This window comes from Prinia subflava, chromosome 11 (assembly GCF_021018805.1).
Source record: "Prinia subflava isolate CZ2003 ecotype Zambia chromosome 11, Cam_Psub_1.2, whole genome shotgun sequence".
NCBI classification, from domain to species: Eukaryota; Metazoa; Chordata; class Aves; order Passeriformes; family Cisticolidae; genus Prinia; species Prinia subflava.
The window spans coordinates 23,923,226-23,950,945 of NC_086257.1; the positions used below are offsets into that span (position 1 = coordinate 23,923,226).

General features: G+C 42.7%; 2 protein-coding genes across 8 annotated transcripts in view; one reads left to right on the top strand and one right to left on the bottom strand.

Annotated features, from left to right (window-relative positions):
- SMC4 (structural maintenance of chromosomes 4) overlaps nt 1-17,142 on the bottom strand; it is a 28,324-nt gene extending 11,182 nt beyond the window's left edge. Inside the window, exons 1-6 of one of the 5 annotated variants that reach the window (XM_063408444.1) lie at nt 16,732-17,128; nt 14,324-14,519; nt 13,051-13,226; nt 12,333-12,524; nt 10,688-10,864; nt 981-1,145 (exon numbers count right to left, since the gene is read on the bottom strand). In XM_063408444.1, the coding sequence (XP_063264514.1) occupies nt 981-1,145; nt 10,688-10,864; nt 12,333-12,524; nt 13,051-13,226; nt 14,324-14,480 (867 nt within the window). In that variant the 5' untranslated portion in view covers nt 14,481-14,519; nt 16,732-17,128. Of the gene's footprint in view, nt 1-980; nt 1,146-10,687; nt 10,865-12,332; nt 12,525-13,050; nt 13,230-14,323; nt 14,520-15,124; nt 15,624-16,731 lie in introns of those variants that run through there. The other 4 variants (XM_063408441.1, XM_063408443.1, XM_063408442.1 and 1 more) reach the window with 4 other exon arrangements.
- A 142-nt stretch (nt 17,143-17,284) lies between these two features.
- Nucleotides 17,285-27,720, top strand: part of IFT80 (intraflagellar transport 80) — a 33,896-nt gene continuing 23,460 nt past the window's right edge. Inside the window, exons 1-7 of one of the 3 annotated variants that reach the window (XM_063408447.1) lie at nt 17,285-17,555; nt 18,436-18,560; nt 18,720-18,794; nt 19,360-19,583; nt 22,086-22,196; nt 23,963-24,031; nt 27,535-27,644. In XM_063408447.1, coding sequence (XP_063264517.1) covers nt 18,760-18,794; nt 19,360-19,583; nt 22,086-22,196; nt 23,963-24,031; nt 27,535-27,644 — 549 coding nt within the window. In that variant the 5' untranslated portion in view covers nt 17,285-17,555; nt 18,436-18,560; nt 18,720-18,759. The remainder of the gene's footprint in view (nt 17,556-18,435; nt 18,561-18,719; nt 18,795-19,359; nt 19,584-22,085; nt 22,197-23,962; nt 24,032-27,534; nt 27,645-27,720) is intronic. The other 2 variants (XM_063408448.1, XM_063408446.1) reach the window with 2 other exon arrangements.

Consider the following 27,720-nt stretch of genomic DNA (forward strand, 5'->3'; position numbering starts at 1 on the left):
TTTCCTGGATGCCCCGGGGCTGTGCAGGGATCTGGGGTTTCCTGGGTGCCCCGGGGCTGTGCAGGGATCTGGGGTTTCCTGGATGCCCCGGGGCTGTGCAGGGATCTGGGGTTTCCTGGATGCCCCGGGGCTGTGCAGGGATCTGGGGTTTCCTGGATGCCCCGGGGCTGTGCAGGGATCTGGGGTTTCCTGGATGCCCCGGGGCTGTGCAGGGATTGGGGTTTGCTGGGTGCCCCGGGGCTGTGCAGGGATCTGGGGTTTCCTGGATGCCCCGGGGCTGTGCAGGGATCTGGGGTTTCCTGGATGCCCCGGGGCTGTGTGCACTGTGATCTCTCCCGGGCTGTGCAGGTATCTGGGATTTCCTGGATGCCCCGGGGCTGTGCAGGGATCTGGGGTTTCCTGGATGCCCCGGGGCTGTGTGCACTGTGATCTCTCCCGGGCTGTGCAGGTATCTGGGATTTCCTGGATGCCCCGGGGCTGTGCAGGGATCTGGGATTTCCTGGATGCCCCGGGGCTGTGTGCACTGTGATCTCTCCCGGGCTGTGCAGGGATCTGGGATTTCCTGGATGCCCCGGGGCTGTGCAGGGATTGGGGTTTGCTGGGATGCCCCGGGGCTGTGCAGGGATTGGGGTTTCCTGGATGCCCCGGGGCTGTGCAGGGATCTGGGGTTTCCTGGATGCCCCGGGGCTGTGTGCACTGTGATCTCTCCCGGGCTGTGCAGGGATCTGGGATTTCCTGGATGCCCCGGGGCTGTGCAGGGATCTGGGGTTTGCTGGATGCCCCGGGGCTGTGCAGGGATTGGGGTTTCCTGGATGCCCCGGGGCTGTGCAGGGATCTGGGGTTTCCTGGATGCCCCGGGGCTGTGCAGGGATTGGGGTTTGCTGGATGCCCCGGGGCTGTGCAGGGATCTGGGATTTCCTGGGTGCCCCGGGGCTGTGCAGGGATCTGGGATTTCCTGGATGCCCCGGGGCTGCCCTCACCGTCTCTCCGCGGCGCTCGTTGAGCAGCTCCACCCTGCGGCACAGGGTGTGCAGCGGCCCCTTGAGGCGCGCAGAGCCGATCAGGTCCTCCAGGTACTCCAGCATGCCCTCGTCGTGCTCCGTCTGCGCCTTGGGCTTCATCATGGCGATCTGCTCCACCTCCCCCTGCCAAACACAAGTTGAGGGGCTTATAATTGGTTTTTTCTGGGATGGGGAAAGTATTCTGAAAAAATATCTATGGAATGGGAATGAGACGTTATAGAAAAAGAATAAAATAAGGCAGCAATCAAAATGATTCCAGCTGGAGTATCACAGAATCATTACGGCTGGAAAAGATCTCCAAGTCCAACCTCACATTTGTTTGGGTTAACAAAGATCAGAATGAAGAGAAATTTCCTCTCCAAGGTGATGTGGAGCCACCCTTCAGGTCTGAGCGTTCCTTCAGTCTCTAAAGATTCAAAATGGGTTTCTCCAACCTAAAAAAGGAGAATAAAGCAGGCCCTTGGCAAGGGAGTTGAGTCAGGATTGAAGTCTCTGAAAGATTTCCTTAGAAACAGAAAGTCCATAAAATCCTGGGTGAGGGATGAACTGGAATTGTAATTCATTTAATTGAGGCTTCCCTGGTGGAGAAAGAAAAGGATTCTTTAAGTATGAGGGTTCCTTTGTGTAATTTCCCTTTATGTACCGCATTAATTTTAAGTTATTTAGGTGGTATTAAAAAAAATTTAAATTTTCAAAAATATGATTTAGAAAAGACTAAACAGAGCCAGTTACAAGGACAGTTTGTGTTACTGCTGCAGGTCTGACAAGACAAAAAAATCCTAGCTCAACTCTTATTTTTATCTCTTACACATCTCAAAAAGCAAAACAACCAGTCTGTGAGTAACTGCTGCTGGATTGGATAAAACCCCAATTATTTGCTCCCCTGCCACAGAAGTGTGGGTTCTCTCCCCAGAACTGCCTGTCAGCTCCTGGGGGAGGAAACTGCGACCTCCTCAGCTATTCCGGGCTTGTCAGGAGCCTTTCTCCTCCTTGCATTCAAGCATTTCCTCTGTTTACATCCACCAGAAAACAATCACAGCAAAGATTTAACTCAGTGCTGATCAGGACTGAGAGGGTTCAACTCTGGGTTTACAGCCCTCATGCTCAGTGCTGTAAATCACAAACACACCTTGGATTTAACAGGGAAAAATGGCAATTATGGACAAGCAAGGAGTTAATCCTATTTTTATTATTTGGATAAATATTATTAACCACCTCTAAGAAAGATTATGACACTGTTGTGGGGCTTCTCTGTAGCTTATCAAAGTGAGTTCTTGAATTATTTTCTTATTGAGGGTAAAAATAAATATATTTATAAATTATTTATTAAATAATGAGAGTATTAAGCATTAATATTTATACTACTTATTAAGTTAATATATAAAGAAATCTGTCTACTTCAGCCCAGATTTAAGAAATAAAAGGTTTCCAGAAAAAAATGAAAAGAAATTATACCAGAAAATAATTCAAGACTTCCTCTAATTGATAAAGGAGAGTGAAAAGGTTCTACCTGTTCTGCTTGGCAATGATTAACAGAGCAAACAGATTTTACAATTGCTAAAACTCAATTTAAGGGTTTCCTAATGAATTACCAGTGCTCATTACTTGATCCATTATTCAAATTATGAATTTAAAAGGCCCAAATCTCTTTGCTCTTTGTGAATTTTTAAACACCCGACACTGTGAAAGTGAAACCAAGGCGGGGCAGGCAGACATTTGTTGAGCAATGAGGGGAAGGAGCTCGGGCAGCTCCTCAGAGCTGGCAGCCCCAGCTTTGCCAAGGCTGCCAGCAGAACCCCTGGAATTGTGGAATTCCTTCCCTCAGTTGTCTTCCTGGGGCTCAGGGATTCAGCACAGGGAGCAACGTGTAAAATAAAAAAGGAAATGGAGGCTCTGCTCAGACAATCAAAATGGATGTCAACACCCGGCCATGGGCAATGCCAACAAGGAACCAAACGTCCACACAAGGGAAGAAATTCCTGAAAAGAAACAGCCTTGGTCTGTCCTGGAAGAGCTCCAGGGTGATGAACTGTGACCTTCCAGGGCCTGAAGGAGCTACAGGAGAGACACAGAGACTGTTTACAAGGGCTGGAGGGACAGCACACAGGGAATGGCTTCCCACTGCCAGAGGGCAGGGTTGGATGGGATTTTGGGCAGGAATTGTTCCCTGGCAGGGTGGGCACGCCCTGGCACAGCTGTGGCTGTCCCTGGATCCCTGGCAGTGCCCAAGGCCAGGCTGAGCAGGGCTGGGAGCAGCCTGGGACAGTGGGAGGAGTCCCTGCCATGGCAGGGTGGGGCTGGATGGGATTTAAGGCCCCTTCCCACCCAAACTATCCTGCAATTCCACATTTCCACACCTTTGGGAAGGTTCTACACTCATCTCTAAATGGAATCACAAACCAATTCCAGCTTCCACAGCATGTGGAGCCTTCCACACCCCTGTGGATCCACTGGGATGCAGATCCAGCAGGAGCTGTACCACACACACACACATCCCAGCACCAGTTCCCACGGAATTCCTCAGGGAGCAGCCACGGGAATCCCACAGCACCACCCAAGCAATCCGCTGAGCCTAGGGGCAAAGCAGGACAACCCTGGCTGGAGACCAGGCTGTAAAATAAGGGGAGAGCCCTTCTCAGCTGGAAGGTGAAAGACAGGAGGAATAAATTCCTGTGTTTCTTCACACAGCTGTGATGTTTAAGATACTTCCTCAATTTAATTTTCTATTGTACCTAAGTAAAGAGCAAAAGTTTAAAAGAAGTTTCAGGACTGGTTTAAAATTCTGAATTTGCCCACAACCAGTGTTTTCTCTCGAAGCAGGAAAACAGCTGATGCTCTCAGCACAGCTCTAAACTGAGTTTATCCAGTGTTTTCTGGCACGTATGGATTGGAATTTTAAACAAGGTTGTCTAACTGCCTGATGCAGGGAAGGTTTGACCTGCTCCTGAGGCTTTTCCTGAAGTGTGATCTAGAAACAAGACCCTACAGAGGTAACTCCCATTTGCTGCACTGTGTTCAGAACCTTCCTCTTTCCTTTGCCCTGGGTCTTGTTTCCCAAACCTGTGGAGCGTGAATGGCACCAAGTGTTGATCCCAGCAGGGCCAGGACCCAGCCCCAGTGGTGGAACTGGGATTGTGGGGCAGTTCCAGGAGCCACATTCCCTCCTCAAATTCTGCTCTGGAAGAGACAGGGATGGCAAAAAGCCTCTGGCATTGAAAATGTACTGACAGCAACCTGAGAACTCTTCACCAAGAGGGCTGGAAAGGGCCTTAAGGGACACTTTTCACTATCCCAGGGTGTCCTGGGCACTGCCAGGGATGCAGGGACAGCCACAGCTTCTCTGGGAATTCCAGCCCAGCCAAGAAGTCCCTCCCAAAGTCCCACCTGGCCCTGCCCTTGGGCAGGAGAAATCGTTTCTGTAGAACCCAGGGAGATGTTTGTTTTTACTAATTATCGTTTCCTCTTTCCATCCCTGAGTATTTGGGATAAAGCTTTGGGAAAGCAGCACCTTGAACACCCTGAGTTTTGTCTAACTGTGACTGCAGCATGCCCAGAGCTCTTTGGCAATGTCCTACAGAATAATTATGGCACCAAGGAGATAAAAACAGATTTGCAGGATTTTGGATTCTCAATTTCTGCTGTCTTAAGTTCAGCTTTACAAATCTGAGAACCTTGGCACAGCTGAGAATGCAGTAGCTGGGAATGCACCGTGCTCTGGGCAGGACTCAGGGAACTCTGGGTGGTTTTTGAGGGGAATTTTTTGGTGCAGTTGTGGTGGTTTAGGTTTGGGGTTGGTTTTTCTTTTGGGGGAGCTCTCCACCACTGATCAGAGGTGGAGCAATGTGACATCTAACTGAAGTGAAAATCACAGTTGTGCTCAGGAGAAACGGCTTTAAAGAACGAATTTCCTGGAAAATGCAACATTATGGATGAGGAAAACCTTCCCTGGCTGGGGACAGGTCAAAATATATACATTTGTTTCAAAATCCCATTAAACCACCAGAAAAGTTAATGGCAACTGGGACTATGATACTTGGTATTTTTAAGAATATTTAGTACTTTTAAGACAACTTTTTAAAATTCAGAATAATGTTTTAGTAGTTTCCCTGTAGCAGCAGTATATTTTTATAATAGAAAAGCTTTAAAGGGTTTTTAAACCCCCTTAAAGGAAGATTTCTTATTGAGACCAAAATCTTTGAGTCTCAGAAAACTTTAACCATAACACCTCTTCTAGCACAACTCCAATTATTCTGTAACTTAATATTTAACAATAATAATACCTTAATACTGTCACTTCTCAATATGTACAATTTGGTTTCTCAATCAAGTGATTACATAAATTAGTTTGCAATTTTATGGTATTACATAAATGGAATTATTATCTGAATGCAGTGATAAGGACATAATTTATCAAACAGCACAAGATTAGGGGATATTTGTGATGAAATAGTACTATAAAGGCATGGGTAATTAAAATGTAATGTAAGCACTGCTGTAAGCAGTGCTTGCAGTTGTAAAAAGCACCTGAACTCACACTTTTGTGGAGGATTAGAGCAGCCAGAGCTAAAATCTGCTATTTGTTTGTCCAAATGTAAAAAACCCATTTTAATTCAAATTACACCCCAATTTCAATTATTTTCCTAACTTTTTACCATGGAATTTGAGACAAAAGTGACCCAGCACAGGGCAAACTTCTCTTAATAAAAGTCCAGTTATATTTTACTCGATTTTCCAGAGCACAGCAAGGTTTCAGTTCTCTCAAACACTGCAGCAACTGGAAATGAAGAGATTTTGCAAGAGCTTCTCCAGGAGCTGAAAACTCCTCAGCACCACGAGGAGCAAAGCCAGAGTGGCACAGGGACACTGGATTTGCTCGAAGGAAAATTACATTAAACCTGGAATGTTTATTCTAAAGCTGTTTTTCTAGATTGGGAAGGCAAAACCCAAGCCTAATTCCTGCTTTTCCTTTGATTTTTTACCCCGTTCCTGCACACAGAGCAGAACCAGCACTACCACAGAGTTCCTGCTGCAGAGTTCAGCTTTGGGCTCCCTCAGCTCCAGCTCCACCTGACACAGCCTGAAACTGCAGCACAACCCAAGGGCAGGGAAATGTAGAGGAAAAGCAGCCTGGACATGGTGGAAATTTATTTTCTCACTATATTTTTATTTCCTGGCTGCTCTGTCATCAATTTCTTGATAACAAGGCCCCAAAAGTGCATTTTTCTCTGCAAAAAGCCTTTAGGTAAATGAGACAAGTGTCTCCTTTTCCCTGCCTGCAGCTTCCACTGATTTCACCCTCTCAATTTTAATTTTAAAACTTTTATGTGCTCACACTGGCTTTGGAGTTTTTCTCCTCCACTTTACCACAATGGTAGCTCTCACTTTTAAGCAGGAGTACAGTAAAGAATGGCAAAAAGAAGTGCTAAATTTCTGCTAAATAAATAAATCCTAAATTTATTTATGTGTTCTATCCCATCTCACAAAGCTTTGCCCATGAATTCCGATTCTGCATCCACGGATGGTGGAATATGTATGGAGAGAGCAAATATTCCCATAACCTCATTATTCTCCTGCTGTAACACAGCTCTGGGAAGTTACACCAGATTGTTTGGGGATTTTTTCCTGTAATTCCATGTTATTGTTGCCATTATTCAATGCTTGCAGTCCTATCTCATTTTTACCCTTCAATTTTACCACATGGTGAATATACAGGAGGGGAAAAAAAGCACCAAAACCTCTTTTCTTTCCAGGAAAACTCAGTGGGAAATAAAAGCAAATAAATATATATATATATATAAACCATGTAAAAATCTACAATGTCACCACTGGACAAAGATAAGGAAAATCTCAGAATGAGCCTTTATACAACACAAAACTGCAATTCTGCATTCTGGAAATAAATTTAGAAGTTTTAAAGACAATCTTGTGTTTAACATAAGAGCACAAAGTGAGTGCAAATCCAGAGTCACTTTGGAATTTAAATCAGGAATTGGCAAACTCAACCTGCAATGTTTGATTTGTTATTGGTGTGTTCTAAAGAAATTATTTAATTATCACTCATTTTCTCCTCCCATTTTCCCATGTTTCTCTAAGGAATTTCCTACAGGAACCAGCCTCTCTTCACCCTCAATGCTGGCAGCACAGATTTTTTTATAATTCCATTTCTATTCCCATTTATAGCCTCAGCTCCAGTGTCCCATCAGGCCTCAACAATTGGGAATTTCTGATTTATCTCCAAGGAGTAGAAAATCTCTCCCTCATTTCCTCCCTACCCCTGGCAGTGACTCCCACGTTGTTTCCACACAGGAGCAGGTGAAAAACCTGAATTTCCTTCCTGGCAACCCCATCTTGCCACAGGATAAAACTGAGCTCCAGTCAGTTACAAAATACACCAAATAAAATCCCTGCACTTGTTCAGACCTAAGATTACAGGAGAATATCTTAATTAAGTCTATCAAACTTAGTCAAGTGAAATACCACTGTAATTATGACAAAACTGACTTAAAACAGTTCTAATTTGTTTGTCAGATGCTGAAATAAATTAAAATCACTGTAGAAGTTTGCTGCTGTGAATGCAGAGTGAGTTCTGCACAGTTTCTGTGCCAAGGGGCTGCCTGGGGGTCACCTGGGCAGCTCCTCGTGGCTTTCCCACCCTTTTTGGTGACTCTGTTCCTCACCTGGCCCATCCCAGAGATGGGCACAGATCCCAAATATTCCCCCTGCGCTTCCAGACCTGCCATTCCTCCATTTGTGTCATCATTCCCTAGGGGAGAGCAGGCAGGAGGAGGCTGGGGTTGTTTAACCTTGCAGAGAACAGCACAAATACTTACTGAGTGTGTCAGCCTGGGCAGAGCGGGGCTCCAGGGCTTTCACTGAAAGCTACATTATTTTATTTGTTGTTCTTTACACCTCTCCAAGTCCCTGGAAGGTGTGGAAGACAGGAAAGTAGCAGCAAGGTGCCAGAATTTGCCCCAAACTCTCTTTTTTTAAGTGACAAGATGCACTTTTTCCTGTCGCAGTTTCAGGCTGTGGCATGCTCATTCAAAATGCAACGTATTTATGGTAATTTGAAATAGTAATTATTATTATAATCATGCAAAATAATTGTCCATTCCTGAAGTACTAAAAGCACAGGGCAATTTATTAAAAACATGCACTATGGAGTGTTGGAGTTAAGGAGCCCAGAAGTGACAAACTCCTCCTGTTCTGTGCTGGCAAATTCCCATTGAAACCAGAAGAATTTTGAAACCAGATTTATTTCAATTTGCAAGTTCAGGCACAGAATTTGTAATTTTTCTAGAACTCCTCAATTCCTCTCACATTTTCTGTTTTCCCACAGGTGTTATTTTTTTGTGATGTCATTCACAGAAGTCAGCAGTTTGATTTGACAATATTTTCACTTTGGCATCAGCAGAAACACCTAGATCAAAACTCAGCTTTCAAATTTTACCCTAAAAAGGCACCAAAATCAGCAGAAAACCACTGAAAAATCGGGGGTGAAAGGGGGAAATCACGTAAAAAACCTGAAGCAATCTTCTCAAAAGCAAATATTTTCCATTGAGTAATGGCAATTATGTGAGCAAGATAAAATCAAAGCTCTAAAGGTGTTGTTACTACATGTAGGACATGTTCTCCTACAACATTTTCTTTAGTACTGACAGCAAATGTTCTGTCACACACCCAAACCAGCATTTGATAATCCTTCATTAATATTTTCCCCAAAATCTAGAGTGCAAATGAAATATTTTAATTATATCCTATTGATATAGTAAAAAATCACAGTTTTATAACTTATTTTAAATGAGAAAAACTTGGTTAAATTTAGTTTAATTAAACTCTTAGTTTTGCTTTTAAAAAAATGACTGAAAGCCAAATAAACATGTTATTTATCCCTTCAATTTTAAATAATTTGGAAGAAAATAGGGGGGAAAATGCAATCCTTGTGTTAACAATTCCCAGCCTTAGATGGTTTTATTTCCTGTAAATTTTAGGATTGTAAACTTTAGGACTGGGGGGTTGAAGTTCTGCTGTCATTCTGTGGAAAATATTGCTCCATTTCCCAAGTGGAAATACTGAATTTTGGACAGTCAGATGTGTGGATTTCCCTTTAAAAAGGCAAAGAGAAAGGCCCTGCCCTCAGTCAGAAAGACTAAAAAAAGCAGAAAAATCTCAGTGCAGTTCTGAGACAAAGCCTGGTGGGATGAAATATAAAAATTTTAGTGGGAAAATTCTGGCTTATGGTTAAGATTTTCTCCACTTCCCCTTGTGGGGTGGAAAGCCTGAAATCCCAGAGTTTAGGAAAAAAAGGGATGCTCCCCTCATTGAAACCATTTGTGGGAAAAGAAAACAAATTCCATTTAGGGAGAAAAAAATTACAAAATAAATTAAGATATCAATATTCTTTTCCAAATGCTCTCCAGCTCTGAGCTTTGAGTCTCTCTGCCCCAGCATTCCCACCCTGCTTCATCTTTCACTTTACATTTCTCCCTTCTAGAAATTTTGGCAAAATTAGATTTCAAAACAATTGTATTTAAAAAAATAAAGGCTGTATTTACTCCAAGTTGTTTTGTTGGAGGTGCCTCTCGCTCCATGTTGAAGCAGAAAACACAGGAATAAAGTGTTGGAGGAAATCATTAATTGGCATGGAGACTTGCAAACAGAGATATCCTCTTTTTGTGGGTGTAGCTGTAAAAAAGGACTGCACAGAAAGCCTGGAGGAAGTGAAGCAAGCACAGCCACCAGCTACGAGTTTTTTAAATAGTTTGGTTTTTTAAGAGGGGAACTGGAAGCTCCTTTGACAGAACCAGGCCTAAAATAAACTCTCTTAAAACATTTCAGACCTTGGGAAGCTCCCACTGATCACTGATTTCTAGGCCAGAGTAGATTTGGAACTTATTAGTAATTACAGGCAATGGCAGAAATAGTTATTTAATGGAATTAATATTTAAATACTTGTAGCTTAATTTACATTTTAATTGGCTGGCATGTAGCAATTTTTTTTTTATTTAAAAACCAGAAAAAAAAAATTAATATAGTTCCCTTCAGCCTGACTTTAGAACAGCAAACAGATGCAAGCAAGCCTCAGACTCTGAAGGTCAAACATGAATATAAATGATATTATATTGACAAATTGTGATTATTTTTTACAGTACGGGCTGTAAACTGTAATTGGTTATAAATGTGCTATTTCTGGAGCTGGTAAACAACAAACACAATTCAGGGGATTTTTCTTGCACTTATTTTCTGCACACTTTGTTTTTCCACACTCATTTCTCAGTAAAACCATGTCTGTGTGAGAGCTGCAGAGGAAACAATGAAACAATTCAAATTTCAGTGAATGCTGATGGAGTTGCTGAGGCTCTGCCACGCTGCAGCAGCACAGGAATATTGGGGTTGAAGGTTTGTGTCACACACCAATATTTACGTGCTGCTAGGGCGGGACAGGAACACAATTCCCTCCTGGAAAAGGCACACAGGATCCCCACGGCTGCTGGGCCTTCACTTCCTCCAGCAGCAAATAATGATTCGCACCTTGAGCAGGGCATGCAAACCATGAAGTGCTGCTACAGCACCTCAAGGCCTCCGAGGCACCACTCCAAACCTGCTTTTGTTTAGAGTTTGACCTGGAAATACAATATTTAAATAGGTTTTATTCACACACCAACCTGTAAAATTAAGAACCTGTTATGATCCAGATCGATCCCGTGGCTTCGGAGAAGCATCCCAACATCTCTGAATGTCTTTTTCTTGCCATTGATGTAGTAGGTGGAAGAATTGTCTCTACAGGCAGTTCTAGAGACACAGAATTTGCTGTCAGGAATGACTTCGTAGTCATCTCCTTCCTGCTTTGAGGAAACACAAAGGCAGAGAAACAATTGCTGTAGCTGTGGATTCACCTCCTATTTCACAATGAACTAGATAAGTTTCATCATGAGATGTTTTTAGCATGGACTCTGAGTTGCAGAAGTGGGAGCTGTCTTAAAATTGTATCTCTCAAAAAAACCCCAGAAAAACAATAACAAAAAAATCCTTTGAGAAGGGGACAAAAAAACCCCTGAATTGTGTTCATCTGATGCCTTTGCCACTCCAATATCAGCACTAATTCCCTGCCCATGGCCCAGCCTGCAGAGGCTCTGGAGCTCTCTGCACTTACAGCTCCAGAGAGAAACTGCACAAGATAAAACAGCCAAACACTAAAGATGTGACAAATGTGGCAGCAGCAGCTTCAAAAGAGAGCTTCCATTTAGCTCCCTAGGCTGTAAGAAGTTAAAATTCATCCAGATTAACCCCCAAGAGCTCTCAAAATGCTCTGCTTTTAAATAAACTCAGCTTCTGGATGTTCACACAAAGTAAAACAAAAAAAAAATTTAAAAAAATTTAAATAGATTATTTTTTAAATCTGGTTATTAGAAATATAAAAAGAAAAAAATTCTTTTCAAACAGTTCCTAAAAAAGTCTGTAAATGCTGCCACTTTATGAACACCATTTTTGGAATTTCAATGTACACTTCTCACTTTTTGGGTTGACCCTAAATTTAAAAGTTTCTATGTGTGCACAAAAAAGAAATTTAAATTAAGAAAAATAAATTCTTTGTACTGCAATTGCAATAAATCAACAAAAAAGTGCTAAAGTTTTTGCCAATACACAAAGCAGCAAGCAAAAGAAATATTTTTTAAATTTTCCAACTCTTTCTATTTCATTCAAACAAAATATCAGCTTCAAAAAATTTTAGTGGTAAAATGAGGGGTCCAGAATTTTTGCTGAAAAATCTGTTGCAAAATTGCAGGCATGTTTACAGTACATAAAGTGTAAATAAGTTTCAGATCCATTATATATTTTTCTAAATTTAGATAACCTAAAATAATTTCTAACTGCCTTGAAAAGTTTTGCTAAAATAGGTTTTATTTCTTAATATATATGTTCGTGTTATACATTTAAGAATATCTAATATGTCCAAACATAGACTTAAAATTTTTTATTAAATCCCTCTAATTGCAGAAATAATTTTATTTGAGGTAAACGAGATTACAAATTAAAACGAGTTCTTCTTAAAATTATGATTAAAAATTTCTAAATTGTTTTCAAACAGAAATCTACCACATATTAGTCCTGCAGCAAACAAAAGAATCCTCACTAAGATTTTAAGAGCTGCACTACTCAACAGAGGATTTTTAAACTTAATTAACACCGATGGTTTATATCCCAAAGGTAAACTAATCATGGGATGAAGTTTTCCCCAGCTCCAACAAAAATAAGCAAATATTCCAAGTTTTGCAGCTCCTTCAAGGGAAATCCTGGAGTCACACGTACCTTGTCAATGATCTTTTGGAAGTGAACCTCCACAGAGCAGCTCGGGATGTCCTTGTGCTCGTCTGAGTTGTGGATCAGCACCGAGAGCTTTTTGGAGCGGATTTTTTGGGCTCGGTAGCCAAACACAAAAAGCAGGGAATCGATGATATTGGATTTGCCACTGCCGTTTGGCCCGATAATACACGAGAAACGCTGCACAGAGAAGGGATAAAAGTGATCCTCAAAGGGGAATAAATCCTGCCCAGAGTGCATCACCCATTTCAGCACATTCACCCCCGTGCTGCGGGTGTGTGAGCTCAGCTTTGTGCCCAAGGTAAAAGTGACTGAGAGCCCCACACACACCTCAGCCCAGCTCTCCCCTGCTCACCCAGAGCCTGCACCTCACAAGCAGAGCTTCGTGTCAGCCACGTCTCTTGTGGGCACTAAAAAATATTCTCTTTCTTCAAACACAGCCCTAAAAGTTCTCCAGCAAACGAAATCAAGAAGAAAGAGAGCTTTTCTAAGCTGTGCTGACAAATTAAAATTGCACAGCATTGGAAAGTTGCACTTAACTGTTTTCTCTACTTAATTTAGAATATTACTATCAAAATATTTCTAACCCTTAAATATTTTTTCAGTTATTTTGAGGTCAGCTTAGATGAAAATGCAGGAAGGAATAATATCACCCAGTGAAGCCTTACCTTCAGTTCAAATGTACTCAAGAAAAAACAAAAGATACCTTGTGAAAAGGTCCCAGAGTTTGCTCCCCTGCATAGGATTTGAAGTTCTGGTTTACAATGTGAGTGATCATGAGCCGAGGAGCACCAGGTTCACTGGTCATTGCTGGAGGTGGGGGAGGAGGGATGCTACCCAAAATCTCTTCTAAACTTCGATTATCCACCACCTCCTCTGAGGCTGCTAAAACCCATCCAAATAAATGGAAAGAGGAAAAAACAAAAAAGAAAAAACAAAAAAACAACTGTGAGCTCTCAATGATTTGACACCTTTTAAATGTTGAACTGAGAAAGCAAACATCACTTGTCTGAACCAAACTCCATTTTGGCCTGCAATCATTAATATGAGCTCAGTGGAATTAAAATTCTTCTTTCCACAAACAAAATGTTTTTTAAGAGCTACTTAAGATGTCCCATCGTTGGGTTTGTTCTTTCATTATGTAACCCTTACTCCAACACACTTTAACAGGCCCCCTGCAATTCCAGCAGCTCCAACCATCACAATAAATGTGCAAATGTGAAGCAGGCAAAGCCTTTCTCATGAGTAAGAGCAAAGCCACATTTGGGAGTCACCGAGCAGGATTTGGGGAGCTCTGCACGAGGCTCTGGAGGCTGCAGTGACAGCACGGCTGCTCTGCAGAGACAGGAAGTTTGTTACGAAAACAAACTGGCCCCCTGGATATCAGCACAGCAGCTTTTCCCCAGGCACCAGCAGCTCCTTCTTCCAACAGGCAGCAGTTTCTGCCACCGATTTCAATGGATTCATCTGTTTGTCAAATACCTGCCTTTAACAGCTGCACATCTGGCTCCCTAAAAAGTCACACAGCTGCTGCCTTTGCAGATTTTTTTCTACGAAAGCTCAGCTCAAGGAACTCAAGAAAATACACTGCTTCATGAAAAAGAAAGTCAAATCATTTTAAGAGTTAAGTAAATAAACTTGACATTTATTCCATTCCAAGAAATCCCATACCATTGGCTGCCTATAAATTTGAAAAATCCTGCTGTTGTACCACAATTTAAAGTACAATGTTCCAGATCAGAGCTCCGAAATCGGCTTTATTAGGAGAAAGTCTACAAATTGTTTTTGCACTTGTACTGGGCCCAACCCTTTAACTCTTTGCAAGCTCTTCTGACCACTTTAAAAGCAGTTTTAAATTGCCAGGGGTTTCAGCGCTGCTTTGTAAAAGGGAAAGAGCAAATCCCATCTGGAAGAGCTGGGAAATTCAAGTTGCTGCTAGGGAGGCTCAATCAGCACCACCACAGCCAGCCCAGACGTACCTTGGGGAGGTTCCTTGTCAGGCTCCCTGGTGCCTTCGTTTTCCACTTCCATGTCCATGGAGGACTCCTCCAGAGGCTCCCTGCCCTTCCCGCGGGCTGCATTGGAGGTTTTGGTGCTCTTGCCTGGCACGGTCCCTGCTGGCTGCTCCCCTTCCATTCCAAGCAATCAAACAACTGAAGGGCTCTATCTCCTTTGCTAACACAAACAAGAGAACCCCGTGATCTCAGCACCGAGCTACAGCCCCGCAAGGAATTCACCTACACCTCTGCACAGATGCTTGACTCATTTAGAAACTTAAGACTTGGAGGGATTTAGAAGACAAAAAAATCCGAATTTGAAACAAAATATCGAGGTTAGCTTCATAATGATATATTTTAAGATCCATCACCCTCAAAAGGAGGGGCTGAACCCAATCTGTATTAACAGCACGGATCTACCTGCTGCCAACTCGTGGGGACACGTTCAGGGCAGTGACTTTGCCCCTGAAAGCCACCGTGGTGCTGGGGACAAAAGAGTTAAAGACACATTGAATAACAAGCCCAGGAGCCACAGGTCTGTACGCTCCGACAAGAACTTGTTATATTTCAGACCTGACACTCGTTTCACTTCCAATAATCCGAGCTAAATATTTGTGTGGATATAGAGAGATTGATAAACAGATAGCGAAACAAAAACCCTGCGTGATTATAGCAAAGACTTGATTCTTAAATAATTTAAACCAACGCACTCTGCTCACAAAATTCAACACAACACCTCCTGCCAGCATTCAGCATTTGAGAGAGAAAGTAAAAACGAAATACCTTCATCTGACTGGGATGTTAAAGCGATCCGAGCAAGGACGAGCATTACAAAAGCCATCAGCTGGCACTTGAGCACAGCTCCCCAAACGGGTGAGGAGAAAGCACCCGAGGAGAAGAAAAGACGAGTGAGGAGCGAAACTCCCCCAAGAGTTGAAATCGCAGCAAGTGGCGAAGTGAGTTCGCAGAAAAACAGACATGAGAAAGTTTACTTCTCACAAGATAAAAAACTGACGTGGTTAGAAAGTCATCTTACAATTGGTGCCAATCATTTGACGTTTTCAGACCTACCCCCAGCCCACACTCTGATGAGAGTCCTTCATTTGGGACAATGGGGGAGGGGGAAATGAGAGACAGAACTCATTTTCTGGCAATTTGTGTCTATGCCCCCGTTCGGAACTGTTCCGCAATGGCTGTCGCAGACAATTACAGACTCTCAAAGCACATTTATTTTTTTTTTTCCCCCAAACTGCTCCACTCCAACAGAATTGTGCAATATAGACCTATTTACCTTCCCAACCCTTCCCCCCCCTCGGATACTTCACCAGAATGAACAAGCCGAACTACTTGACCTCAGCTTTTAAATCGCGATAAATCAGCTGCCACATAGCCTCTAACAAATTTAACAAATTCGTGCCCAGCCCCTCCCCCGAGCCAGCTCGAAGGTGTTTGGTAAAAGCATCTCTCCTGCCAAGCGCCGTTTTCCTTACGGGGATGGCGAAAAAAGAGCCGGAGACGGTCAGAAAAGCTTCCTTAATAACAGCCGATTAAATCTGATAGCGACGAGCCCCGTCAGTGACAAGTCTGGGGCTTTTTTAAAGCCTAAGGAGCCAGACTGTACCCTTGTCACGCTCTTTCCAAGTCACAGAATCCCAGAATATTCCGAGCTGAAAAGGTCCCACGGGCATCATCGAGTCCAGCTCTTTCAAGCGAATGGCCGCACATTAAGAGCTTTCTTGGGATTTTTCTCTCATCCTTCAAGCATCAAAGCAGCAGGCAGAGCCGGGACTAGAAGGGTCCCTGCTCTAAGCAGATTAAAATCGGGTCTCTCCACTACCCCAACGCGTCCCTGAACTTCCCCGTCCTCCGAGGCGCGGTCCCCGGGGGTCCCTAAGGGCACAGCGGGAGCCCTTGGGCTGCACAGCCCCTCCAAGCCCAGTGCCGACAGCAGCCGGGACGGGCCCGCCGTGCCCGGAGCCCTCAGCGGGGCAGCCCGGCCCAGGGAGAGGCGCTGCCGCCGCTTTTGCTCCCTCCGAACGAGGAGGGAAGTAGAGAAATCAGGCGCGGGGCTGAACCCGCCGTTCCCTCAGCACCCCCCGCCTTCCCCCTCAGCGCCTTCTCCTCAGCACCCTCAGCCTTTCCCCTCGGCACCTTCCCTTCAACACCCCTTGTCTCCCCCTTAGCACCTTCCCCTCGAAAGTCATTATCTCCATTTCAGCATCCCTTGTCTCCCCTCAACTCTCCCAGCATCTCTTTTTTTCCCCTCAGCACCATCCCCTCAGCACCCCCCTGCCCGGGGCAGCCCCCTGAGGGCACCTCCTCCGCCGCGAAGTCCCCCACCCCACCGCCCTGAGGCGAACCACCATCGCTTCCTCCCGCCGAGCTCGTACCTGCTCGTCCCGGCGGCTCCGTGCCCCGGCGAGGCGGCGGCAGCGCGGGCAGCTCCGGCTGTTGTAAAAGCTCGGCCGCTTCCACACTCGAAAATGGCGCCGAAACGGCGAACTCGAACCGAAATTCGTTAGAAAAGCGCGGGGCAGGCTGGGACGGGAGGGGCCGGGCCCGCGGGTTTGAACGGCACCGCCGCCCCCGCCCGCCATCTTGTGTTCGTTACAGCAGGGAGGGGAAAGCGCCCAGGAATCGCCGGGAGCGGCTTTTTGTGGGGAGAGACGGAGGGATGGCACACATTAGGGGCTGAGGGCGACGCGCTAACACAGCCTCGAGGCTCGGCCGGCGGAGAAAGGGGTTAATTTTAATTTTAGAAGTAGGTCAGTGGGCGGCGCTTGGTTGCTGAGCGACGCGCGCTGGTTTAAAAATAATAAAAAAAATTATAAAAAAAAAATTTACGCGTGGAAAAAAAAAATTTAACATGGTGAAAGCGCGGCGATTTTGAAGCGGGTTTAATTAATTAACGGGCGGCGCCGTGGCACCTTGGGGGGGCCGGGGGGGAGCCGTGAGGTGGCGGAGGAAGAGGACGGAGAGGATGCGGTCTCGCGAGAAGTCGCCATAGAGACGGCGGCGCTTGGCGCGGGGGGAGCGGGCGCCGCCGCCGCTGAGGGAGCGGGAGCGGGAGGCGGGATCGTCCTGGGATCCATCGGGAGCGAGATCCGCCGGGAGCGGGGTCATCCTGGGATCCTCCGGGAGCGGGATCGTGCCGGGCTCCGCCGGGAGCGGGCTCCGGCCGCCGCTCTGCGCGCTGCCCCCGCTGCCCGCGCAGGTAAAGGCGCGCTGGGGAGGCGGCGGCCGCCGTCGCCCTCCCCTCGGCTGAGTCACGGCCGCGGTGGGCGAGAGGGTCGGGAGCCGTGACCCCCGGCTGGGCGTGGGACGGGCGGATGGAGGGGCGGGAGAGCTCCGGGGGATAGCTGAGGGCAGGGCGTGGAACCCCGACCCCCGGCTGCTGGCAGCCCTCAGGGCGGGTTGGATAATGTGTTTCTTGGAAAGCTGGAAACGGAGGGAAAAGCGGGTGCTGGCGCGGCCAAGAGAGCGGGCGGTAGTGGCAGAGGCTGCCCTGAGGGTTTGGTGTCTCCTTCTCCGTGTCCCCCATTCCCCCGGCTGCTTTTCCTTCTCAGCATTCCCCCCATCCAGCTGTGGCATTCCTTTCCTGCTCTGCCCCCGTCCCTTCCCGTTGCCTTCCTTATCCCGCCCGCCAGTTTTCCTTCCCGGTGCTCCCCCATCCTTCCCTCTGGCATTCCTTCCATCCCGCCTTTGGCATTCCCTGCTCCTCCGCCGTCCCTGATCCTCATCTCCAGGCCAGCAGCTCCGGATGGGAAAAGGAGGAGGCGTGAGGCACTTTGGCTTCTCCGGGTCGGGATAATTCCTTGTTTTAATTCCTGGTTATTGCCACATCGCTCCTAAAACTCCAGCGGAGCCACTGCTGGATTCCTCGGGATGTAGGGAATACGTGGGCCGGTAGTGATGGATGTACCTGTGGACGACCCAGGGTGGGCGTTCAGCCTTTTAGTGGCACTACAGAGCGATTAAAATGCATTAAAAATGATAATAAAGTTCTGGGCTTTGAAAGGAAAATGTCAGGTTTTCCCTTCCTGTGTGTGTGTCAGCACAAGGAATCTCCAGTGCTCTAACCTCTGATGTTTCAGGCTTGATCTTAAAGGTCTTTTCCAACCTTAATTATTCAAGCATTCATTGTTCAAAGCATCATTTTTTCTTCAAGTTGTCCATATTCAGTTGGATAATGTGAAAACAGAATTCTCTTTAAACTCAGGTATTTTTTGGTGCTTATTTTTCCCCAGTAGTGATGTGATGTTACTTTAGAACTCTTAATTTTAATGTTAGTGTCTCCCTTTTAAATTTTGGCTGCTTGTGTATGCATATATATTATGTTAATTATACATATTTATGTATTTGTTTTCTTTTATTACAGTTATAACACATGGTTTTAATGCTCCATCTGAACAACTGAGATGAGACTGAAGACTTCCCTTTTAAAGGAGCCAAAACATATCCTTTGTCACAGAAAAAAACCATGGAACATCATGTTCATTCTGAATAGACTCTTCCAGAAAACATTTTTTTATTGTTGAAGTTACAGTAAAATATTAGTAAATTGCAGATGGCTTTTTTTCCTGTTTTTCCTTTGTTCCCCTTGTCATTGAGTGCAGCCTTTAAGGAGAATGTTTTAAGAGATATTGAACACATATAGGATGTGGTGTTAATAAACCAGCACTTTTGAGTGAGAGTTGGACATTTTGCACTTGTATTTTGCACTAAGACCCTTCATTAACCCAGCGTTGTAGCCATGTTTCAATAATTTTGCATCATGATAAGAATTATATTTTTACATGAGATTTTGCTTTATTTTGGCTGAATTTTTACCAGCTCTTCGTGGCACATAAGAGCTAAAAAAATGAAGACGGGTTTGTGATTTTTTATGTAAATATAAAGCATTCCACACAATCTTATCAAAATAATCTTCCTGTATTGTCCCTCAGTCCTGAACAGCTGAGATGAGGTATTTATTTCTTTGTAACAGCTCAACTTTTCATGTTCCTTATCTGAGTGCCACATCAGGACGTGGTGAGCTGTGTGGGGTGGACAGCAGCTGACGAGCTCTACTCGTGCAGCGATGACCACCAGCTCCTGAGGTGGAACCCTGTCACCAGCGAGGCCACGCGCGTGGTGAAGCTCCCAGAGGAGCTTTATCCCCTGGATCTGCACTGCTTTCCCCGAGGGACTGGTGCCAAGAGGCAAGCCCGGGCTGAGAGCTTTGTCCTCACCAGTTCTGATGGTAAGGAGGTTTAAAATATTTAGGTAAATTCAAAATATTTCTTGTTTCGTACCCTTTAGTGCTTATATTAGTCAAGTACAAGGCATCCTTTGAAGAGCAAAAAGCTTTGAGGATTGCTTGGGATGGGTTGTTTATTTTTTTCCTTCTCCCCAGAAAGATTTTGCAGCCAGCCAAATTTTATTTCCTGCATGAATTTTCCTGCAGCAGTTTATTCCTGCAATTTTCCTGCAGCAGCAAACTCCCCTCTGTGATTCCTGGAAACCTGCTGAATCCAAGGGAAAAGCAGCATAATGTCTTTACAGGGTTGCAGTAATTCCTAGTTGAACTGCAGATGTTTGAAATCAGAGCAAATGTAAATTTAGTCCCCTTGGGTTTTCTTCTGAAATGCATCCCTTGGGGGATATTGTTCTTTTATTTCCTACTGACATTGGTCTTGTTGCTATTTTTTAACAAAAATGAAGAATATGTTTGGCTTTAACCTTCAAATTAAGCACAAATCGTGATTTGACCTTTTTTTTTTCATTTTTAATGATGATTTTATATTAGGTCAGCATTTAGGAGTCCGTGGAAGTTAATGAGCAAAACATACATATTTTATATTCTGTGTTTTGATAGGCTGGGAATCTCTCCCTGGAAATTCCTTCAAAACTGAGGAGTCATTTGCAGGTTGAGAACAGTTCTGCCTTCAGTACTTAATAAAAATAAAGAGATTAAGTTGAGTCACTTCTACCTACTGCAGGCATTTGGCTAAAACTTTCTCCTTTTTTTTTGTGTAATAATTTGTAATTTGAAAGTCTCTTCCCTCAGCTGAAGAACAGAAATCCATGGAAATGGAGAAACCTCCCCATGGGAATGCCATGGAAATAGCATTTAACTGTCAGCAATTGTAAATTCCCCTGGTGGAAAGCAAAGAAGTTACAGAAGTGAAGCTGATATCCATGAAAACGTGGTCTCCCCTGTTCTGCAGAGGGATTGTGATACAGTTTTAAGTGATGATCACATTTTTTCCAGAGGAATTCTGGAAAGCTGATCCTGCTTTTTACATGTAACCATGTTCTTCCCTGCTCAGCTACAATTTCCTCTGTTTCCCTCTTTGGAAGGGGCCTTGTGAGAGAGGTAGGAGCCTGTGGAGTGGGAGAGGATGCAAAAGATTGGGAAAATAGTAGAGTTTTCCCTGGATAACAGGATTTTATGATACTTTGGATTGTTCATTTTCCTGCTATTTTGCCTGCACCAAAGCCTTCAGTTCCTTCCCAGCTGCTTCTGCTTCCACTGGAATTTCATTTGTCTCTTACAAGTTCAGGAATTGCCTACAGAAATATTCAGAGATTCTGCTTAGATCATTGGAAGCTGTTTCGGTGTATAAAATCCCATGGAATTCTTTATATCCTGAAAAAAGTGATGGCTCTGAAGAGCTGAGGCACTTCATGCTGAGTCCTGTAGGTGATGGCATGGGAATATTCCTGCTCCTAGGACATTGGGTTTAAGGATTCTCCAATGAAAAAGGTCTTGGATACAGATGGAATAAAGAAACTGCTTGGAAAAAGGCGCAGAAAAGATTGATTTATCAGAAAATAAAAGTTGTTTTTCATGTAAAAGCAAAACAGGCCATTTTGGCAGTTGAATTGCAGAAAATAACATTGAATTCCTTTAAATTCAGTTACTGCTGACACATGAAACATGAAAATCTCAGACCTGAGAGATGTTCTATACAATAAGTGATAGAGTAATGAGATAAATTCTATTTTGGAGTTATAAAATGATGGAATTCATTAAATGAACACCTTGGAAGTGTTGGAGGGGGCTTGGAGCAGCCTGGCCTGTGAAAGGTGTCCCTGCCCATTGGGATTTAAGGTTCCTCCCAACCCAAACCAGTCTGAGATTCTGTGATATTTTAAATTATCTGTTCAAGTAAACTGAATTATCCAAACCACAGCTTTTTATCAGTGTTAAAAGTCTTTTCCTTGGGAATCTTGCATTGGCAGAGATTTGGCTGGATGATTGTGCCAAACGTTCTTGGCACTCAGGAGGTTCCCTGCAGTGGTTCAGTCTGGCTGCTTAATTCAAATAATACTAAAAATAATTTGATTTTAAAGTAGTTAATTTCAGTTACTGGACTTCTCATTTTCCCAAGCTCTCCATTGTCTGCTCTTTGCTCCAGTTTAAATTTGATCTTCCTGGATTTAGGCAGCATCCCTTATTTGGGAAAAAAATAACTTCCTGATCCTTCTGTTGAAATCATTACAAACTTTGGGGTTGGCTGCTGTGGAATTCCATCCCAGCTCCAGCATGGAACAGGAATAATTCTGATTTGAGCTGTGAAAAACAATTGGATGTTTTCTTTGTATTGTTTGTGTTTGTTTTCCACAGAAGGTATCAGCACTGCTGTAATAACGTATAAGATAATAATTACTGTACTATAATTCATAATTTGCCATATAATTAATTATCAATAATTATGTGAATTATATACACTGTATTTATTTTATTTTATTTTTTTAGGGAAATTCCACCTGATTTCCAAGCTAGGAAGGGTGGAGAAAAGTGTAGAAGCACATTCTGGAGCTGTCCTTGCAGGAAGGTGGAATTATGAAGGAACAGCCCTGGTTACAGGTGAGCATTCCTAGATTAATAAAGTGCTTTGAAAACTAAAATAATAACCTACTTTATTTTTTGGTCTTAATTATCACCGAAGATGTTATCACCATATTTACTAGGAGTTCATTTTGCACTATTCAATTAATGCTATTTTAGCTTAGTGTTGTCCACTTTAATTAATAAATCCAGTAAAAATATTTCTCTTTTTTCATTGAAGTCATCCAATCTACTTGAAAGTAAATGTTTTAATATCAGAGTGCTTAGATGGTTTCGTGGCTGTTCTGAACTTCAGCAAGGAGAATATTTGATTTGTTTTTTTCCTGTCTGTCACAAGAAGAAGTTGCTGAGTTGGTGCATTTATATCCCTGCACATTTGGGGATTTTTAGCCAAAAAGGCTCATTGATCTTGAATATTCCTGTGCATTATTCCTTCATTATCAGTAATTATCACCTACAGCCTGCTTATATTAATGCTAGTGGAGTGAGCCCACCATTTCTCCATTCCTACACCATTTTTTCTCCTCAATCTTCTGTTGATCCCTTCCTTTTGGCGTTTTTTATCCCAAATCCCATCGGGGTGTTGGGGGAGCTGCTGGAGTTCCCTGTGCTCCCTGCTGGGGTTTGGGAGGTGTCAGCCCTGCTGATGGAGCACAGCTGATTCCTCTGGATAAACTCCAGCCCAGCCACAAGAGCTGCAGATCATTTTGGATCTGCTCCTTTCCAGCCTCTGAAATGCTGCTTCAAGGAACTCTGAACTCCCAGAGGGACGGAAATATTGTTCCTTTTAAAGACAGCTTGGCCTCAGGAACTGCTCCAAAGACAAAGTCAAAATTGTCTTTTGAATCTCTTTTTTTTTTTATGACACTGACACTTTTTTGGGAGTGTGGGAATTCATCACTGCTTCCAGTTTATTCTGAGGAGATCAGCTCCTCTTCTACCACAGCTGTACTTGGAGGAAGAGTAAATTAATCATTGCTACTGCATCACTTAAAATATTTTTATGGTTATGTTTCAACTGCATCGAATGTGCACAAATAAGATTTTTGATTTTGAGGGGGGTTTTTTTACAACTTTTTAAACATTTCAAACAACATTGGCCAGATACAAAAATCTGGAATGTGGTAAATAAATTATATTTGAATGAAAGAATCCATTAATTTCCTAATTAATTATTTAATTTTTCCTCATTAATTTGATCTGAGAGGCCTAAATTGAAGGACCAGAGCATTTTAGAAATGGCACCACAGCAGGAATTCTGTGCTGTCAGAACAGCCCTAACGGTGCTGTGCAGTGTTTAGCAATTAAGTCTTCAATAAATAAACTGAGTTATTTATTTTATATATTACATAGTTATGGTAGAAAATTGATGGATCCAAACAGAGTTATCTTCACTTCCACCATTTATCAGCTGTGAAATATCCAGTTTAATCCATCAAATTTGCTCCCTTGGGGCTCCTCAGACTCCTTTGAGCAGCTTCTGGGCCATTGAAGGAATCAAAAATACAGAATTTGGGATACTTAAAAAGACTGGTTTTCCCTTCCTAGGAGCAGCTTCAGGAAAGAATTCAGGGATTTTCAGGAGAGGAAAGCACCTGAATCATAACAAAAGAACCATCTTAAATATTTTTCCTTCATTTACTTCTTATAGCAGGTTTGGAAGGCTAAACAAAATGAATTTACCTGTAAGAAAAGCTGGATTTATTCTAACTGAAGTGTTTTCAGAGTAAATATAAATACATTTGTATTTATACAATTTTGCTGCTTTCTGTGCTCATTTGCAGCTGGGGAAGATGGCCAAGTGAAAATCTGGTCCAAAAGTGGAATGCTGAGATCCACTTTGGCTCAGCAAGGTGAGTTCATTTGCTCAAGGTCCATCAGAACTTGGGTTATTCTGAAATATATTTAAATAACAGACCCTAAACATGGCAGTGATGGTTTGTTCAAGGGTGTTAATTAAAATTCAATGTAAATCAGAGTTGCATTTTAATAAGATTTTCAAAAAATATTTCATTTTTCAAATTTAAAGTGTTGCAATATTTTTAGGCAGCAGTCTCAGTCCCACCCTAAGGATTTGTTGCCATTTCAGTGAGGATGCTCAGCTAAATTTTGTTTTTCAAACTTCATAGATGGAGCCCATGTGACCTTGTGACATTTTTGAAGAAACCACACACACCTGGGCTTGGGTTAAATGTCAGGCCCTTATCTCTGGCTGAAACAAATAATCTGAATTCTTTCAACCTGGGGAAGGCATTTTAACCACAGCACTGAATGTAAAATGCACTTCAGTGCTTTTAAGGAAGTTCACATGCTCGTGCAATGTTTGTCAGGTAAAAAGATAAACCAACTGAACTAGAATTTAAAAAAAATATTCAAATTGAGGCACGTATTCTTTAGTATTTCTCAGTTGATGTTGTCAAAAATTTTATGCGTTATTTTGCTTATTTGAGGTTTGAAAAAGCCTATAAAGTAATTCTGTGCTGGAGTTTGAAATAGGAATTTTCATCTTTTCATGGTTTCTGCAAGTTTCTGGTGCAGTACAAAGCACAGTTGAGTCCCCATGGCACAAATGTCACCCTGGATTTGTTTTCACCTTCAAATCTTGTGAGGCCCTGAAATCCTCTAAATTCAGAATCCCACGGCCCCTGTTGTAAGCCTGGGATCAGGACAGGATTCTGCAGGAGTGCTCAGGTTTCAGGAAGGTGCTTCGTGTCCAACCAATTTTTCCCTTCCTTTATTATAATAAGAACTGAAAAAATTCCCGTTGCCCACATTCCTTTGCCTCACTCCACTCTTTTCAGGCTCACATTTTGGGATGAGGATCCACAGCTTTTTCTGTCTTTGGCCTTTATTCTTCCTTAGATTCCTGTAAAATTCCTCTTTTTGTTCTTTTTGTTCCTCCTCCTCCTTCACTGAAATGTTGTGTTTGGGCTTCCACTGATCCATTCTGATGAGGAAGCCTTTTTTCCCTGGATTTCTTAGATAATGTGTTGATAACAAGATTATCATGGAATCCTGGAATGGTTTGGGTTGGAGGGACCTTAAATCTCATCCCCTCCTTGGCAGGGACACCTCCCACTGTCCCCAACCGGGGACATTCCCAGGGATCCAGGGGCAGCCCCAGCTGCTCTGGGAATTCCCTCCCAGGGAGGAATTTATTCCTGAAATCCCTATTCCTTTGGAGACACCCTCACAAGATCTCAAATCACTTCCATTCATGTTTCTCCTCCTGTGACAATCCCAAATCCCGCACAAACCCTTGGAATTACCAAGTCTGCTGTGGGATCAGCTGCATCTTCCTTCCTCAAATCCCAATTTTCTGCCTTTTTCCCTGTTTTTCTCCCAGAATATTCCCATTTTTCCCTGCAGTGTGGCTGCTCCTCTGGGTTTTGCAGGGCGTTGGCAGCGTTTTCCCAAGCCAGCCCTTGTTAAGTGCAGAAGGAAATGAGTTAACTCAGCTCCTGCTGTTAAACCCTGGAAATTGTGGTTAAGTCCTCAGCCATCATAAAAAAAGGGAAACATTTGGTTTAAATAGAAAAACTCTTCTGATTGTTAGATCAGCATTAGGACAGGACCAAAAAAAATGAGTTTATTTAGAATTTCTGCTCCAGCTGGTGACAGAATTTATGGCATTTTCACCAGGAATTGCCAGGAGGAAAACAGCCAGAGCCACATTTCTTTAATATATGTTGTGTTTCTGGGGCTTGTCTGCTCTGATGGTTGACAAGTTAAAAAAATCTGCCATAATTCTGGATTTTTAAGTAATAAAATCCCCTAAAAGAAAATCTGTGAAATGCAGAAATCTTCAGGAGCAGCGACAGCAGGTCTCAGTTTAGAGGGTGAATATTTGGGAGCTCAAATCGTGTTTAACCATAATAAAATCAGCTTTTTGTACAGAGAGAACTGGGGAGACACTGGGTGATTTTAGAGCAGTTGTAGCAGTTCAGTTATCTAAATCTCATCAAAATATCCCTGCACAAAAATATTCCTGAGTCACTTTGGAAATAGAATTTAATATGCCAAAATTGTCACTGGGAATTTTACCCTGTAAGAACATTCTTAAGCCTTTTGAGGTTTTTTATTCCTGTAAAGTAACATTAAAAACCGTTTATTTGAACAATTTCAATCCAGTTGCTCAGTTTAATACTTAGAGATGCTTTTTACTTAACTGCCTTAGTTTTATTTCAAGGAATCAAGTAGCAAAATCCTTTGATTTTTCTTCAGAGGAGACAAATCCTGTCAAATAGTATGGAAAATATTTGCATAGTTGGCAAGTCTGACTTTTTTAAATTCCTCTTTTTTCTTGGATGTTTTTCCATCTAATTTTTGCTTTATTCTGTTTTCAAAAAATCTAATTTGAAAACTGGAACATGATTTTAAAATGGAACAGTCAGCTTTTTTCCAGATACAAAATTCTGGGGGTTTCAGTCTAAGAAAGTTTCAATTAATTGGGAAAATCTGTCAGGTCTGTGGGTCAGTTTTATTTATTGTCCTTTAGTTTGGAAGCTATTTGTGAATGGGATGTTTGTGCAGCAAAACAAAAATCTGGGTTAATTATGGTGCCCAAAAATCTAAAAAAGAATGATTTAGGTGCAACACAAAACTTTTCCCACCCACATTTGTGTTCAGGGTCATAATTTGGGGTGAAAATATTTATTTTCTGATGTCTCTTGGTGAGTATTATTTTGATTTTCTGTTTGTCTGGAGTGACAGTTGGGAGTAAAATTGTATCAGTGGATAAAATCTGAATATAAATACACAATGCAGCTGTTTCCTGTTGGTTTTCTGGTCTTGTTCTGGACTTAAAACCATTAATTTGTAAAATTTTTAGAAATTGATAATGTGGTAAATTGCAATAGATAAAGAGGCTTGAGAAATGTGTAATGTACGTTTATATAATACTGTATTATCTACATAGGTATTTATGTAATCTAAATCTATTTTATGCAATAATTAGGTGTTGTTTTATGTACTTAAATATATATATTTCTATGTATTATATAGAATGATAGATTTTATTTCTATATATTATATAGAATGATAGATTTTATTTCCATATATTATATAGAATGATAGATTTTATTTCTATATATTATATAGAATGATAGATTTTATTTCTATGTATTATATAGAATGATAGATTTTATTTCTATATATTATATAGAATGATATATTTTATTTCTCACGCACTATTGTATGTTACCATCCATATTATTTATTATTATTTATATTAAAAATACAGTATTAAAAGGCCAGGTGGGCGTGCTTGCTGTAGGAATTCCTGCAGGATTTGCTCAGCCAACCCCAGGAATATTTTCCATTTTTTCCTGCTTTTCCCTGTTTTCCATGGGCACAGGAACTCCAGTGTACTCCGTGTCCTGGGCACCCGACTCTGACAAGGTCCTGTACACCTCAGGGAAGCAGCTGATCATCAAACCCCTCCAGCCAAATGCCAAAGGCCTGCAGGTACCACTAATGAGCTGATTAATTAATAAAATCCATTTACATCAATAAAGATACAGAAATTTCCATTTTCTCTTGT